The following is a 16,848-nucleotide window of genomic DNA, read 5'->3' as shown; positions in this document are numbered from 1 at the left end:
GTTAATGCCTGTCTGGCTCCAACAGATAATATTGGATCTGAATCGTCTCTCTTCCCGGTGGCCTTTTGTTTCTTCCTGCTGGAGACTACCGGGTATATCTTGGGAGACTGGTATGCTTGAGATAATAAACAAGACTGAGTAGAGATTATTTGATGATAAAGATGAAGATTTTGTCACCAAAATTGACAAATCAGTGTGAGTCTATGTGTCCAATATGCATGAGAGCGCACAGAAGCGAGGAGGTTCATGTGATGAAAAACAGAAATCATTCACAGATGTTTCGAGAGTGGACGCAAGTCTGGAACGACAACATTTCTTCCGGAGTTTAAAAAAAAACACACTCAAGAGGTGGATTTTTTAAATTCATTTTTTGGTCCTTACGAAACACCGGAATGTGAGAAAAATTGATGATTTTTGTGTGCAGTGTAAATGCAGCTCAATGAGCTCATGAAGCCCATCTCTCTCACAAGATCTTGTCCTTGTTGATTCCCATTAGAGCAGCTGATCAAGATGTAATTTGCCTTCATTTCAAGATCATTTGAGGCCTTTGTGGAATGATAAATTGGGTCCCTGATTTATAGACATGTCCTACTGTAGTTTGCAGGCACAAACCCCTAGTCGCTGTGCAGAACAGTGTCTGCACTTCGAGACTATGCTGATGCATACTGCTATAGGCTCTGTACTTTAGACAGAGTTGTTGTTGTTTTAGTTTTTATGGCATGTATCATTCATTTTTGAATATTTACGCCGAATTCAAATTAAATGGAGGATTAGAGAAGGGGGTGGGGGGGGGGGGGGGGGGGGGAGAGGGAGGGAAGGAATATAAGATAGGTACAGAGATATTCTACATTATAATATATGAAATTACATGAAATGGTCTGCTGAGAGCCAGAAGAGTGTTACCCTTCTGGCTTTTATTTACCAGACAAAATGCAAATTTGGAATGGTCTATCTGTACCTTCTATTGCCTTAGAGCAACACCTTAGAGCAACAGGTCAGCACTCCACATCCACATCGGAGAAAAATTTAAAAGCCAGGCCCTCGTCTGTCAGGAGACAAGATGCTCTCGGCCAATGTGTGGTCAAAATCAATGAACTCACTCTCCAAACAAACAGCCTCTGGATTGACACATCAAGTTAGCGCAATTCTGGCTGTTTGGAGAGTGTTGACCAAATGCCTGGTTCACTCCAGGGCAAGGAGTTAATTTCTCTCCTCGTTTCATCCCTTAGGGTCGCTATGACATTTGTGTAATGAGACTGGATGAGGCAGAAAAAGATGTAAAACAAGAGAAATTAATGCTGGAAATTCAAATTATGCATATAATGGAATTTAATGGAAAGAGGAGGAAGTGAATGAAATAACATGATCAGGAACTCAACTAAAATCTCAAAACAATACAATTTCCCTCATAAAGTTTGATGAATTGATTTTAACCCCACCTGCATTTCCCCATTCTTCTAATTTTACATTATATTTTTATCTCTTTATTGTTTAACAATTGTAGCATGGTTTGAAACTTTGTCTGATATTAGTCATCAAACAATAGATTAAATTCAACAAATGAAAGATTTTTTTCCATTTTACAAGGGCAATGCTTAAATGGCTCACATCAATTACACAAAGGATGAAGTCAGTCAGTGAGTCATGGTTTTGTGATATATACATACAACAACAATTGACTTGTGCAGATTTCGATCACAATTTGGAAGTATTTCAAGGATGAATTGGCTATAAATATAAAGAATTTGAAGTAACAAAAAAGTATCAATCCATTCCATACCCTTTCTTCTTTCTTTCTTCTTGAATGTACAGTTTAGAACTGCTCCAGAATTATCAATAAAATTATCAATAAAAAGGTAAATTAAGGCAGGTCTATTTTTCATTGAGTGAATACAAACTGTTTCATATTTGGACTAAAACGACGCTCCATCTCTCTCTTCATTATGATTTTGAGCGATACATCAGTCCGTAGATGTTACATCTGAAAATATACCCAAATAAATAGGCCTAGATGTAGATGTTTTGCCATGGAAATTGGAGATACTATCAAGAGCATAAGAAAGATGCTTTTCTCCTTAGCGGCTTCATAGCCTCCTCAGATAAGATCTTTTCTAATTGATTCTGATAAAACAGGAGAAAAACATATCACATGGCTGTTTTCCATCTCTTGCAATCTGATTCAATTTGTCTATGGTAGAATGCGCTAATGGTTCTGCATGCAGGCAGTCCCAGAGCAATTAGTGCATTTAATTAGCAAGCATTTATAATGTATGTTGGATGCGGACATCATTTATAATAGCAACAGCACCTGCCTGCATGTACATGTAGCTGGTCTTCCAGACTCAAGTGCACTATTGTACAAGTCTGATATCCTGCGATGCAGTGTTTATATGTTGTAGTACTTGCATACTGTACACTAGTTGGAATGGTGAATCAATGGGCTTCGTACCATCAACACAGGGTACATGGAGATGAACATGGGTTTCATAGGGCAATAGAAATAAATTAAAAAAACAATAGAAGAATAGAAGATAATTAGAAATGCCTAGGACAGCATTTGAGTTTGAGTTTATTGGTTTCACATTTCACATGCAGATACATGTATAATACAGATAACAAAATATACATAAAAGACATATTGTTTCATAATTAAAAAAAATGATTATATAAGGCATTCTTTTTCTTCTCTTGCATTTCTTTAAGATATTTTCATTTCATTTAAAAAAAACAGTCCACGAAAGCTTATGGTTAAGCAAGATGGTACAATTAGTTGACAAAAGTATGGCTTCTGGAATTCCTTGTAATTATGTAATATTCCTAGGCTTCTAGATGTTTGTAGCAACTGAAGCAAAATTCTTGTTCTTACTGGTAATGAATGGTAACATTGAACAAATTTCTCTTGAAATACCTTGTAATTTCTGTGAATGTTGATGTGTACAGACTGTACTATATGTACATGTAGAAAGAATGTACATTGTAGGTCTACGTATTTCATGATCATATGCCTATTGTTGACATGACAGGCTCTATGAATGTAGTGACGTTTAGTCAAATATGTTTAACAGTGTTGACACAGTAATGTACACCATAGCTTCTTTTAAACAGTGATATGGCTATATACAGTGTATATATCAAGATATGGTATTTCTTGGAAATAACCTCTGTCATAATATATACCACAGTAGCATCCTGCTTCCTGTGTGGCATGTGTAGGCCTACCTACAAGAATATCATATACCGGAATCCAAATTGATATTGTAGTGTTTACTACATGTATGCTACCATTGTTCATGTCAGTGATGGCCTGAGCTGTAACCTTGGTATCTCTCGGTATTAAAGCCCCTGTCAAGTTGCCAATTTAGATGACAGTCATTTTACAGATGAATGAAGCATGCTTTGCGGTGAGTCATGATACCATCTGACCCACCAAGCGTGCTGAAATGTCACGCCTGTGTTGATTATTATGCAACGGGACCCCCTTCACACTCTGCGAAAGTAGCAAGAGTTAGTCATGAATGAACTAAACATGTCATTGTGCACTACAATACAACAGGACCCTCTTTCATACTACATGTACATGTGCTAAGGGGCCAGGATCAGGAGTTGATTTTGAATAAAACAAATATTTACTTTTAGTGAGCACTATGTCAATGTTTGGTAATTTAGAAATTGCCCAACTGTGGTGGAATCAGTCCTTAGTGACTGACCACCAGAACATCACCGTCCCAGCGTACATCTATTGATTGTGACTTGTGATACCTAATGGAAAAAACAATGCTCAGGAGGTGTGAGCAATTTACTTCTGAAAGCTGTAAAAGAGCTCAATTTTAAATACTGTAACAACAATAATGCTACCACAACAACCACCCCCACCTTCAACAAAAACAAGCAATAGAAAATAACAACAACAAGCATTATATATAAATATGTGAAAATGGCAACGAGGAAAATCTGACTTTTCAAATCATGAAATAGCTCTTATAAACAAAAAGGGCCTTATTTACACTGGTAATTTTCATGTAAATTTCCAACAGTAGATGTTCTTTTTACTGTTTATTCGCCTGTGTAATTAATGTGTTTTATATTTTTACTCAGTATTCTTTGTAGTCTGTCTAACGTAGTTGATACACTTCAATTAGTTTGTTATCACAAAATTCTTGCATGCGGTACTTATCCAAATTGAAATGCGTACTCCAACACAACACTGGGGATGTGTGTGTGTGTGTGTGTGTGTGTGTCTCGTAACATGGTGTGTGATTAATCATGCAAAAGTGATAGCAATGATGCATACACATTTAGGTCAAACAAGTGCGACATTGCTTCGTCAAAATCTGAGAGTCGCTTTGTCCAGAAACAATGCTCATGTACATGTACATTGTTAGTTTAATTCGGTGTTCAAAGCGTCATTTTCATAATTTACCTGTAGTCTTTCTGGACCAAAACACCATCAGAATCTGTCTTTTTGTCTAGAAAACAATAATGTACAGTACATGTACTTTTTATTCATTCAGTGCCTTTAGTGGAGCAATATAGATATAATTTCAGAATTAAAGTTGTGATTGAAACATATCTTAGCCTTTCTTGACCAAGACATTTAAGAGTGTTGTGTTGTGTTGTTGGTGCCATAGCATCTTGTGTGTGACTCATAATAATTGCTTTATGGGTCAGCCCACCCCACATGCCTGAAATACTTGAGCTTTGTCTGCAAGAAAAATACTTTACTAGGTCTTCTCCTTTCTCCTGAACTCATACATATATTGTATGAGGGTGGTATTTTTCTTTTTCACTTTGATTATACATGTGCTAATTCATACACCCTGTATTGGGAAGATAACAACTTTCACAGAAAAGCCTCCATGCATGTGTACTGCTATCTACATATGCAATGAATGTTTTTCTCCATGTACAGTTGTACTGTATGTGCATACAGTTATTTATTCATATTTCATTGATATGTACATGTACATACACCAAAGCATAATATGTTTCAGTAATGTAATTACGTACATGTACAGTATGATTGCATGTAAGTTATTATTGTAGGCCTACATGGATTTAGCCTACATGTACATGTACATACATGTAGTCATGTACTAAGCGCTTGGACATGGATATGCTAAAGTACTGCATGTGTTTCCTAGTACCATTATAGGGAAGCCTGCACGTATCCATTGTACGCATTTATATAGGGATATGGCATATGTGCATACATTTTGTTACTGGTTACTGGTTAGGCACTTAGTAGTATTATTGTGCTGGTATTTAGATCTACGTTTATTTTGCACTTCCATGTACCTGCTCTCTCAGCTGAGTCAGCTCTGGCTTCTGTGCATTTCTGTTTCTTTTAAATTTATAGATAAAGTCCTTTTTTTTTGTTACTAACTACATGTACATGTACATATATATATTGTATGTGATGTTTATTGGACAAAGGGGCTTTATACAGTGAACATGAATTTCAATGGATTTATGTTCAGTTTAAATTACATAGTCCGACTAGGTGGGCCTTATTAGATTTAAGTCATTTAACTTGACCCCCCCTCCGCCGTCCCACTATTCTAAGGCCTATGTTTCAGAGAAAGGCTACAACCATAAATGGAAAAATTAATAGAAACAAGAGAAGGGGGCTGGGTGGAAAATGCAAGTGCAAGCAATTGCACACTTTCTTCTTTCTGTTCAAGTATGGAATTGATATTCCAAGGAAAAAAAGGGAAATCCCCTACTCCACACCCATACATCATGGTGCCTTCTCATGAAATGATGAGGGTTGCAGTGGGTCCTGGAGGAATCCATTATTCATTTCAATATCCTCTAATTTTAAGTGAGAAGTAGTAATTAAATAAATAGATAATACAAATTGTATATATTGTTATCATACATACACCTGACTTTCTTCATTATTCATGTACTTTAATTTAATGTGTTTGTCTAAACAAATGGTTTTGCTTGAAAATACTTTGAAACTGTGAGATAGAATGATGAACATGTAATTTGATGCTATCTTTTAGCACTTGAGTGTGAATTTTTAATCAAATGAAAATACCCACGAGTAAAAACTAAACAAGAGTTTGTGAAGTACAAGTACTTGTACATTTGGTTTCATATCAAATGTGATCGTGGAGGAATAAAAAGTTATTGAATAAAATGTGTAGTTTCAAAAGGGTTATAATGTGTTTATAATATAAACACATATTCATTCTGTTGAATCGCTCCCTCTCTCTTTCTCTCTCTCTCTCTCTCTCTCATTCTCTCCTTCCTTTTTAAAATTGTCCTTTAAAGAAATTTATCTCTAATTTTAATATACCGGTAGCCGTATTGAATTATCAATGAGCTGTGAAAGCAAATGCAGGACCTTCACTGCATGCATAGTGGTTTGTGGTTCCATTTCATTACGGAAGATAGTCAGTTTCTTGTGATTTTTTTCGAAGGAAGTAAAGTTGTTGAAGTTATAATTCAAGATAAACTTGAGTGCTTTCCGACTACATATACATGTATGCATGTATGAAACCATATTGATTACCCTGAAATGATATGTGATACTTGGATAAAATGTGTTGTTGGAAAGAAAGTTGATATGTATCAGATATGTGGATGCATATGTTGGCAGTTTTTCACTGGGTCTACATTGTACATGTATTTTGTTGCTGTAATATGTTGCAATCTGACATGCATTTCTGTTTTGTGGGTGAATCTAATCACTAATATTACATATGTACACATATACATGTAATGATATAACGTGCAGGTAGACAGAACTCGTACATATTGAAAACACTGTTGTGGCTTTTTCAAATAATAATGATAACAGTTGTAACTTGTACATATACAATCAAGCCACTTTCATAGAGTTAGCTTGAATTTAAGGCTGAATGATCCTTTTTTTTACCCTCTTTTTTTTACCCTTTTTTTAGTAGATGAACCCCTTTCTCTGTATACACAAATCATAGGGCCTACATGTACCTTTCTTAAATGTACATGTACATGCTGTGTTAATAGACAGTCCATAGTACACCATACTCATCACATTATCACTGAAAATAAGAAACATTATTTCTGCCTTGAAGCCAGACTACTTGAGAACAGAGTGGAGTTAATGTTATAATTCAAGGCTTTGATCTCAGATGAGGGCATGTATTCCACTGAAAGGATCTCAACACTTTGTTGAACCATAGAATGGGGATAGAACAGAAAGGAAATGGATAATTGATGCAACTTCCCCTAGTGCCAAGAGAGTGGAGAGGGATATGAAGGATAATAGAGAGGGATGAAGGAAGTTTAAGGGGAAACTCATAAATCTTTATTTATAAAAGGGTATAGCAGTCACAAAGCAGGAAGGACCAACTAATTAATGTGTTATCGTTCATCGGGATGATCTATTCATTCATCCCCCCCCCCTGAACAATAGGTAAATGTAAGGATCGACGCCAATGGCCCAGTGCTATGAACTGTGGATTCAAAATTTTAAATACCTTTTTTTTGTATTACCGGTACATGTTCCAAGTATTTTGTGTTTATGCATACAGTAGTATAATGTCAGTGTTTTATGCGCAGCAAGATACATACAGTTAGCAACTAAATTATTCATGCCCTTACCAAGTTTTGCAATTTTTTAACTTTTTAAGTATGTGGAAAATTGATTTATGTTTCTTGATAATGTTACATAATAAAGCTTACATGTACAAGATGTCAACAAAGGCCCTCATTCAACGGGTTCACCTTTCATTCATGAGTTACAAAAAACACAAAAACCAACAAGGGTATGAATAATTCAGTTTTTAACTGTACATATACGTACATAGTATACAGGTAAATGTCCCACATACATCATCAGTAAAAGAAATGAAGGGGGGGGGGGGGGTTGAAATCAATTTTGTGTTAAATTTGAACCCATTCCCGGTTTAAGCTAATGGAATGGAGGGAAGTCCATAGTCAATGAGTTTAGAAGTGAGGTGTGCATTTTTTTAATGAAATAGGAATACACATACCTCATTTTGAAGTAATGATTCAACAGATAACACAATACTGGTTTTATCAGGTTAATTTCATCACAACAATTTAGATGTTATCAGTTATTTAAAGGTAAAGACCAGTATTGGAAACGCCCCAATTTCAAAAAATGAAATGGAAGCTCTCATTACCAATCATGTGAAAGAATATGTTTTGACTAATACATGATGATAAAAAATTTGCCGGGAAACCACCTACTAATTCATATATTTGGTAAATTTGTTTCTCTCCATGGTCTGTGAGGGATATAGGGTAGTCCCATATACATCTTTCTGTGTATAGTGCTTGTAACTTTACGAAAAATGGGCCAAATTTCTTATCATTTTGATGATTCCAGAACCTTGCAGATGCTAGATGCTAGATGATCAACCTTTTCTGATCGATTCCACAACGTTTCTTTCACAATGCAATCGCATGACCATAACTGGTCTTTACCTTTAATGAAATATGTGCAAATTTTGCATATATTTTGACATTTTTCATCAAAATAATAGAAGTTTAAGTTTATTTTGTTCTCAGTTCAGCTTACATCTTTTGATTATTAACAGGTACAGAATGCAAAATTTTACCCTATTTTTTTTCCTTTTTTTCCCCTTCTTTTTATCTTTTAGCAAGTTGAGGTGGACGGACAACAATGCATGCTGGAGATCTTGGACACAGCAGGCACAGTAAGTTAAAAGTAGCAACAAACATGCAAATAAATCATGATCCATAGGGTTATCTGATGTTCATTACGGAATCTATTTTTCAAAGAGGATTAGAGTTATTGTTGTTGATTGGAGAAGGTTTAAGGTTAGGATTAGGGTTAGTGTTTGGTCCAAGGATGAAGTCAGGAATTTGAAAGATTGACTGCTATTCACGAAGGTCGAATGTATTTTGTATATTAATATACATACACTGTACTAGAGCTGTTTTTATAATTCTATCCTAATAAAAAGCAACCATAAAAAAAAGAACCATGATTTGACTATGACAACTTTCAAACTTGTTGCTTCCTAGCATAACATTCATTTCCAAATCCTTAAAAGGAAAAAAAAACCTCTGAAAGATAGGTCATATATCCAGTCACGTTAAGGTAATATTTTTTTCTGTTTGTTGAAAAAGAAAGTCAAATGGCTATTATGAAAAGGAAGTAAAGGATATCGGATATCCATTAACCGTAGGCTCTCCTCTTGTAACGAACTCACACCCGCCCACATGCAACTTCAATGGTGCATGGACCTACAAACATATAATGTACATATAGGATGAACACCATCAGATCAAGCGGATGTGTGTTGGACATGTATTGCTATATATTGCTACTCGTTTCCTGACTTTGTTTTTTGTTTTGTACTTTTGGGGGTTGTTGAAAAGTAAAATATGAATAAAAGGCTGCCAACCTTGAAATCAGTATTATTGTTGGTCACACCAGATTATTTCATCATGGTATTTGTATTATTTATTTGGTGGTGGTGAGAATATGGTTGAGCAGTAATTGAGAAACCATTTTAATCAAAAGCAAATACTTTTCTAATTTTAGCTTTAAAAAAACATTGGGGGAAATGACACACACACAAAATAAATAATTATCATCTGAACTACATGTACCAAATCATTAAAACAAATATAGTTCTGGAGAAGATGGGTATGTATTTGTCAGTAACCTTTGAATTGCCAACCACAAAAATCATGCCAAAAATAGGAATTAACTATATACATGTACATGTACAAGAAACAGAAAGTACATATATTGAAAGTAAATGATAAAAACATATTGATGAAAAGTGCATGGATAGAAGTACCAGCATTTTTGCAATGATTTTACCCTGAAGTGTTGACCGGTGTTGCTGTTTGTCTGCAAGCAAAGAGTCAAAGACTCACAAAGAGTCAAAGAGTCAAATTTGATATGAAGTTTATTGTCTGTTCAGAGCCAGAATAACAGTAACTCGGGCGATTGAAAATTTGAAATAAAAGACAATGTTTAAAAGATAAACTATTTGTGTCTTGACTCTTGAGTGAATCCTAAGCTAGGTTTACAAAAGGCAAGCGCACCTGTAATGCATGGTGTGGTAGTCTACAGCCTGAACAGTTCATTCAGACTTTGCAATGAAAACAACCAACATGGGTCCTTGGTTGCAAACTATATCTACATGTAGCTGTATTAGTATACATAACAGGCCAACTTCTGGGAACACTATCAAGAACTTAATATAATTCAAATTACTCAGCCAAAGAAACTAACTTTTGTATTTAGACAACTGTCCTAATAAATCAATATTAAAAAGGCTACTAAGGCTTGAAGGATTATGCATTGAGAAAGAAAGAAAGAAAGAAAAAAAAGTACAATTACTAATAGGGACTGAAGGTCTCCCAATCTCTTTATTGAATGCTTTAATTTGTGGAAATGAATAGATGTTGTCCTTATCAAGCCTGCCTGTCTGCCTGCCTGCCTTTCATACAGTATAATGAGAGATTCTATTAGAGGACCTTGGCTTATATTGCCTTGTAAAAGCACCCAAGCCACGTATGTCTCTGATTTCATGTACATGTACTTGCAGGCTTCCAGAAATATATCAACAATGTGGTAGAAAATAGAGAAAACATGTTTGTGTGAACATTTGATGACCCCCCCCCCCCTTCATTGATTTAAAAAAAAAGGGGGGGGGCATGTTAATTATATATGTTATAGTTTTTTTTGGATATAATTTGGACATCAAGTAAAAGGTTGAATTATATAGTCGGGGAGCACCTTTTATTCTCAAACCATGCTCAATTTATCTTATATAATACGTTTTTAGTTTGATGAGAAATAACTTTTAAAACTTTTTACTTCTTCTTCTCTCCAGGAACAATTTACAGCCATGAGAGATCTGTACATGAAGAATGGCCAGGGCTTCGTCCTTGTGTACTCCATCACAGCGCAGTCTACCTTCAATGATCTCCATGATTTACGAGAGCAGATCCTTCGTGTCAAAGACACAGATAACGTGAGTACCTAACAGTATCTCTTCAGCAGTGCTCAAGCTGAGGGATTGGTTGATCTTTTCTTTTTTTTAGAAAGTCCCAGTGTATATTTACTATCTTCCTCAAATGTTATCTTTCAGAGGAATCACAATATACCTCTTGAAGCAAAAGTTCATATATTTAATGCTTTTTATTATTTTGTTGATACAATGATCTAGATTTACTGTACAGGCTGACAGAAACGTGTGCTACAGTCTAGAGACCAGGGGACTCTTTTCTTTGGTATAGTAGCATTGTAAAGTTATGTAAGCAAGAAGAAAGGTTATCTTAGAACATGGTAATACTGGTAACTGTTTATTGTCGTATAGTTATTCCAATTTGTCAGTTACAGTGTACATGTACCTTGGTGTAAATAAATGATCTGGCACATAGCTTATAAATTATTTATGTTATGAAACCTCTCTGTAACTGCTATTAAAGAGGATTAGATCTTTTATGAATTGAATGGGATATAAAAACTATTACCTATGCTTGTCTAGACACTGTAGAGTTAACATAAAGGCCTATATTTTTGTAATAGAAATACCCTCTGCAGACTTAGTACAACACAGATTCAATGGAGCAGAGATACACCCTTCCTTTCTAGGATACCTTTACGGGGTATATCAATGTTGATTGTGGAAAGGGAATGGGATTAGCAAAGCGTTTTTAAAAGGGAGAAGAGAGCTGAGCATGCAAAGAAGTATATGATTTTATTGTAATACTGCAGTATTGTACAGGTCTTGTGGGTTGCACCCCCCCCCCCCCCATTTCTACAGCCCCTGCATAAAGCCTGTCTGTGCAGACTAATAGCTGTTTACCTGAATGCATTCTGCTAAACTTTTGATGCACTATACAATATGACCTTGTGGAGAATAATGCAGGTACAGCACTTATCCTATGATAAAAAGCTTGTAATGAGAGATTCTGAGGGCCATGTAAGAGCTTGGCTCCTGCTGGAAAATATTTGATTATAAACAAATCAAGCATTTGAATGTATTTTTAGTATTTTATTACATTGCTGAAGGAAAGACTTGCTAGCTCATGCATGTACGTGTGAGATACATGGAGGTCATGCTATACCAAGTTTACAAACCTGTCTCACAAGAATGATTTTTTTTTTTAAATCGACCATTCATCTTGATATGGAGAGTATTCTATATCTAACTTCACAATTAACGAACTTGTTAAGAATTTTTTTAAAGTGCAAGATTTTTGTGTTTATCATTTATCAATTGATTTTATAGCACTGAAAGGGTCAACCATTTATGATATCCATTTATATCAATAAGGCAAATAGGCCATTTTGTAATGTACTCAAATTTTAATGCACAAATCTTTGTTAAGTGCCTTGTTACAAATTATTTCATTCACCTGTTGCGAATAATTGTATTTCACTAGTCAGGAAGCAAATTGCATATGTTGCGTGTTGTTAGGTAGGGCAAGCCATACTGTTTGTCCTACCTAACAAAAATTAATTTACCGATATGCAATTTGCATTCTGAATAATGAAATACAATTATCCATTACAGGTGATTGAAATAATTTGTAAGGATTTGTTTGTGGTTCAAGCATGCGTTGTGGCACTAATATTCTGTGTCAAGACATTAATCTACACTGTACGGTTGCTACTCTCAACCTAAGTGTAATTAATGGTCAGTACCAGGTAGGGAGAAATGCTTTATAAAGCTTGGCTAAAGCCAGGGAAATAAACATGGGTCTCTTGGGATGGATGTGTGCTGTAACACGTATCTTCTCTTGTTCTCCCTCCCTGCCCCCTCCCTGCCCCCTCCCTGCCCCCTCCCTTTCAGGTTCCCATGGTACTTGTAGGCAACAAATGTGACTTGGAAGACGAGAGAGTAGTAGGCAAGGATCAAGGAGCTAGCTTAGCAAGGCAGTTCAACGGCTGGTAAGTAGACTCATCATCTAAAACAATCATTGGACCAGTGTGTATAGCTAGCTGGTAGTAAATCAAACCTTAAGTTTTCACCTGGCATCTATGGGTTAATAGTTGAAGAGTATGAAAAAAAAATGAAGGATAGCATAAAAAACATAAAAGCAGAACCCAAGTCAGATATTGGATCTGTTCTACACTGTAGTGTGTTCACATATGGGTGTACCGGTATTGGCTAGTCTACTCAAACATCACTTTAACTTTCATTAATAATGTATTTCCATTTTCTTCACCAATAGTCATATAGGAACCTAAAACATTGATGATTGGTGATTGGCCGTCTGCATTTCTCAGTCTGGGTATTGTTCATACCGTATTCTAGTAAACATGCATATATTTCATTATACAAGACTCCAGCTAAAATTTGTTGAGCAGTCCAATACTCCACCTTAACTTTTATGTGGGGGGGGGGGGGGGCAATTTTGTGGCTATTCATATTTTAAAAATGGACCCTTGTTTAATATTTGGGGGTCATGTTGAATTTTTAAAGGTTGTCTGCCATTGAGTTGCTGGTCATGTAGAGCCTTGAGTATACTTCTATTATGCTTTTGGTAATGTTTGCATGTAGCTGCCATTCTCCAGAGGACAAGACTATTTAGGATATCACAAAAAAACTATTAAGAAGGGTGGTTTATAAAGTTCTTCATGTTGGCAGGACACCCCTCTACTCATTGCACTGAACCCTTATTGGCACAAACCCAGAATCAAAGATTGTTCTATGTTCACCAACAGTAATAAGTCATGGTGTAAACCACAGCTGTGACTTAATGGGGTAATCATTGTATCAAGGATATGCCTGCTAGGTGGGGCATGCAGGGAAAATATGCATCTACTATTTTACAAATACCATACACAATGTAATTTAACATAAGAAGGGGTACATTTTTTAATTTTTTTATGTCCTTGCCTTTTGCAAACCAAGCAAATGACACAACCATTATGCTATTGTTGTGTAATGAGTAATGATAACAGTGATCCTACGAATGCATATATGAAACCAAACATATCCAAGACTATCTAGTCTACGCAATAGGAAGTGCCATAATTTGTTGTCAGGTTGTACTCGTGTATGTACATGTAGGTCTGAAACATTGCCCTAACATTTTCTCACGGTATCTTAGAATCATTATGGGGATGATGTTGAGATGCGATAGTACTGTTATGCGTCAGAGGGAGATGAACTGATTAGGTTTTGAGGTCAATGTGCCAAATGATGATGTAAACAGAGGCTCCTTGGTGTTGATTTGCTGCATTCCTCCAGTTATGTATGTTTACAAAATAGGCACATGACTTTTAAACACCTTCTGAAGAATAGAAAGTCCAGTTGTCTGATGACTTGATACACTTTTGATTTGCAGAATTTCTCAGCGATTACTAGCGTAGCCCAATAAGATATCACAATTTGAATCAACTAAAAATACTTGTCATTAATCGTGCACATAATAGCCAAATTCACAATAGGAGGTTTATCTTAAACCATGGACTATGGTTTAAGATAAACCTCCTTAGTATACTGTTTAGGTCTCAATGGAAGTTTAAAATATGACTTAGACCTCCTTTGTGGATTTAGACTAATATTATAATATTATAATAATAATAATAATATTTAATTTTTATATAGCGCTTAATACAAATGTCTCTAAGCGCTTTACAAATATACTATTACCCTGGTCATTGGATTCAGTGCTTGCCTGCACATAATGTGTGCACGATCTCCACTCCTGGGGAGCATTCCAGCCGGGCGTTACTTGACGCTCACGAACTGTTTGACCAACAATGACAGCCGCATCCTACCGGGTACCCATTTGACACCTGGGTGGAGAGTAGCATGTGCAGGTTAATATCTTGCCAAAGGATATTAGTGCCGTGTCGGGATTCAAACTCTCGACCTTCGCATCCCCAGTCAAGCGCCTTAAACCACTCGACCACGACACTCCCGACACTCACGACATTATGGCATGCCAGGGAAGGCTTTCATCAACTTCTTACAATACAATACCTATTACTGTTGTGTGATCTCTCTCTCTCTCTCTGTCCAACATTGATTTTAAAATGTGTCTAGTATACTAGTACCGGTACTTGATTATTAAATCATGTTCTTTTTCTACAATTTGTGCTTTTCCCTTATCATGTGCAGTACATTCTTGGAGACCTCAGCTAAAGCTAAGATCAACGTCAATGACCTCTTCTACGACCTAGTCCGACAGATCAACCGTCTAACACCGGAGTCGCGGAAGAAGCCCAAAAGAGGCAAGGAGTCAAAGAAATGCATAATTGTGTAATTAAGGTTGATTTGGGTTAAAAGATATGTTTGGTGGGATGAGAAAGGGGCTAAAATGAGATGAGGATTTTGTTAGAGAGCTTAAAGCGACCCATTGGCTTTGTGGATATGGCAAATTCTGTACAGCTCATAGGGTGACTCTGTGAAAATGGAACATGCAATATACACTTTTCATCTTACAGGTAGCCCTTGTGGTGATTCATGCTCGCTCTCCATATGTGTATGGAGCAGAAAAGTTGATATCAAATTCTACTTCATAAAAACTGAATTCTTCACAATGAACAAATTTATCTCATGTTTTTGTAGTTGTAAGTTGGCATTTACGAATCAACGGTGCTTACTTGTTGTAGAACCGTAAAAGGCTTTTGAAAATTTGTAGCTCTGAAATCTCTAAAGGATATCCAGGGTATATTCTTGCAGATGCAAACATTAGGGGACAACGATGTAACAAGATTCCCCCTTTACAAATGCCATTATAATGTTGCTGGAAGCAGAGATCAATTGATAGCAAAGAGCTGAGCTGAGCTGCAAGAGGAAATTTGTGTGTAATAACCCTCATCTTGTAAAGAGGAATGAACTTTTCACGCATTTGTGATGTAAGCTTTGATAACAGCAGGTAGAGAAAACATTGGGAGAGTGCTGGGGGAAGAGTAGATTAAGTAAAAGAGGAAATTGCCCAGGGAACTGAAGAAAAAAAAGTGTAAAGGAGATTTTCGTAAGTGATGTGTTATTGTACATGGGACCAGTATTACTGGGGTAATTTTTTCTATGTTCGGAAAAAACAAAAACAAGCAAAAGCCTTCAACTCTGCTGTGTTTTGTAAAGTTAAATTTGTACACATTTTGGTACATGTAATTGCTTAGAATATAGTATGTACGGTATCTCTTGTTCACTACATTGTAGATGTATAGAAGTGATACAAGATAGACCATTTTTTAAAACTGTAATTGACATATCAAGGAGTGTGTGTTTTATGCTCAATCATTTGTAAACCCTTGATCAGACATGATTTGGTAAACCACCTAAAAAGATGACTGCAGCAAAACTTTGTAAACTAATTTAGTGTGGCAATATCTCGGGGAAGAGGATTAAGAAGGAATGGGGAGGGGGGGGGGCCGCCTTTACCGGTACTCAACAATAGCCCCTTAACGCAGTCACTTCTCACTGATCTGTGTTGTAAAATAGAGAAATGCATAGCATAGTATGCTTACCGTTACCTCATTCAGCTTCCCTGCAGTGGTGTTTGTTATGCATCATGTCTGAATAAGCTTTTAGTCAACTCCATAGCTGGTTGGGAGCAGTAGTTATGTCACAGGAGGTTGCTTCTCATTGGTCAGTCAATTCACAGAGCCTCAAATAGTTCCCTCCCATGCAGATTGTATAGAGGATGGAAATGTTTGGCACCCCATGATTTCACCTATGACTGTGTATATGTTCATATTTCACAACTATATCTCTCTGCATGCTATGGTCAACTCTATGTTCTTGCTAATTTGTGTGCATATTGTTTGATTTTTCTTCTTCTTTCACCCTTAACAGGTGTATTCATTAAAACAAAATAATCAAACTCACATACATTTTTGTTTAACATATTGTTACAATACTTTACACATACATTTCT

At 36.1% G+C, this 16,848-nt stretch overlaps 1 protein-coding gene across 2 annotated transcripts in view; it reads left to right on the top strand.

Moving 5' to 3' along the window:
* LOC580151 (ras-related protein Rap-1A) overlaps positions 1 to 16,848 on the top strand; it is a 34,671-nt gene that overhangs the window by 15,176 nt on the left and 2,647 nt on the right. The window contains exons 4-7 of one of the 2 annotated variants that reach the window (XM_780223.5): positions 8,619 to 8,675; positions 10,836 to 10,976; positions 12,804 to 12,901; positions 15,084 to 15,196. In XM_780223.5, the coding sequence (XP_785316.2) occupies positions 8,619 to 8,675; positions 10,836 to 10,976; positions 12,804 to 12,901; positions 15,084 to 15,196 (409 nt within the window). Of the gene's footprint in view, positions 1 to 8,618; positions 8,676 to 10,835; positions 10,977 to 12,803; positions 12,902 to 15,083; positions 16,387 to 16,848 lie in introns of those variants that run through there. The other variant, XM_011681843.2, reaches the window with a different exon arrangement.

Source organism: Strongylocentrotus purpuratus, unplaced genomic scaffold, assembly GCF_000002235.5.
Source record: "Strongylocentrotus purpuratus isolate Spur 01 unplaced genomic scaffold, Spur_5.0 spur5_scaffold_6, whole genome shotgun sequence".
Taxonomy (NCBI): Eukaryota; Metazoa; Echinodermata; class Echinoidea; order Camarodonta; family Strongylocentrotidae; genus Strongylocentrotus; species Strongylocentrotus purpuratus.
Note: the sequence above shows the minus strand (reverse complement) of the source record. Positions and strands in the feature narration are given on the sequence as shown.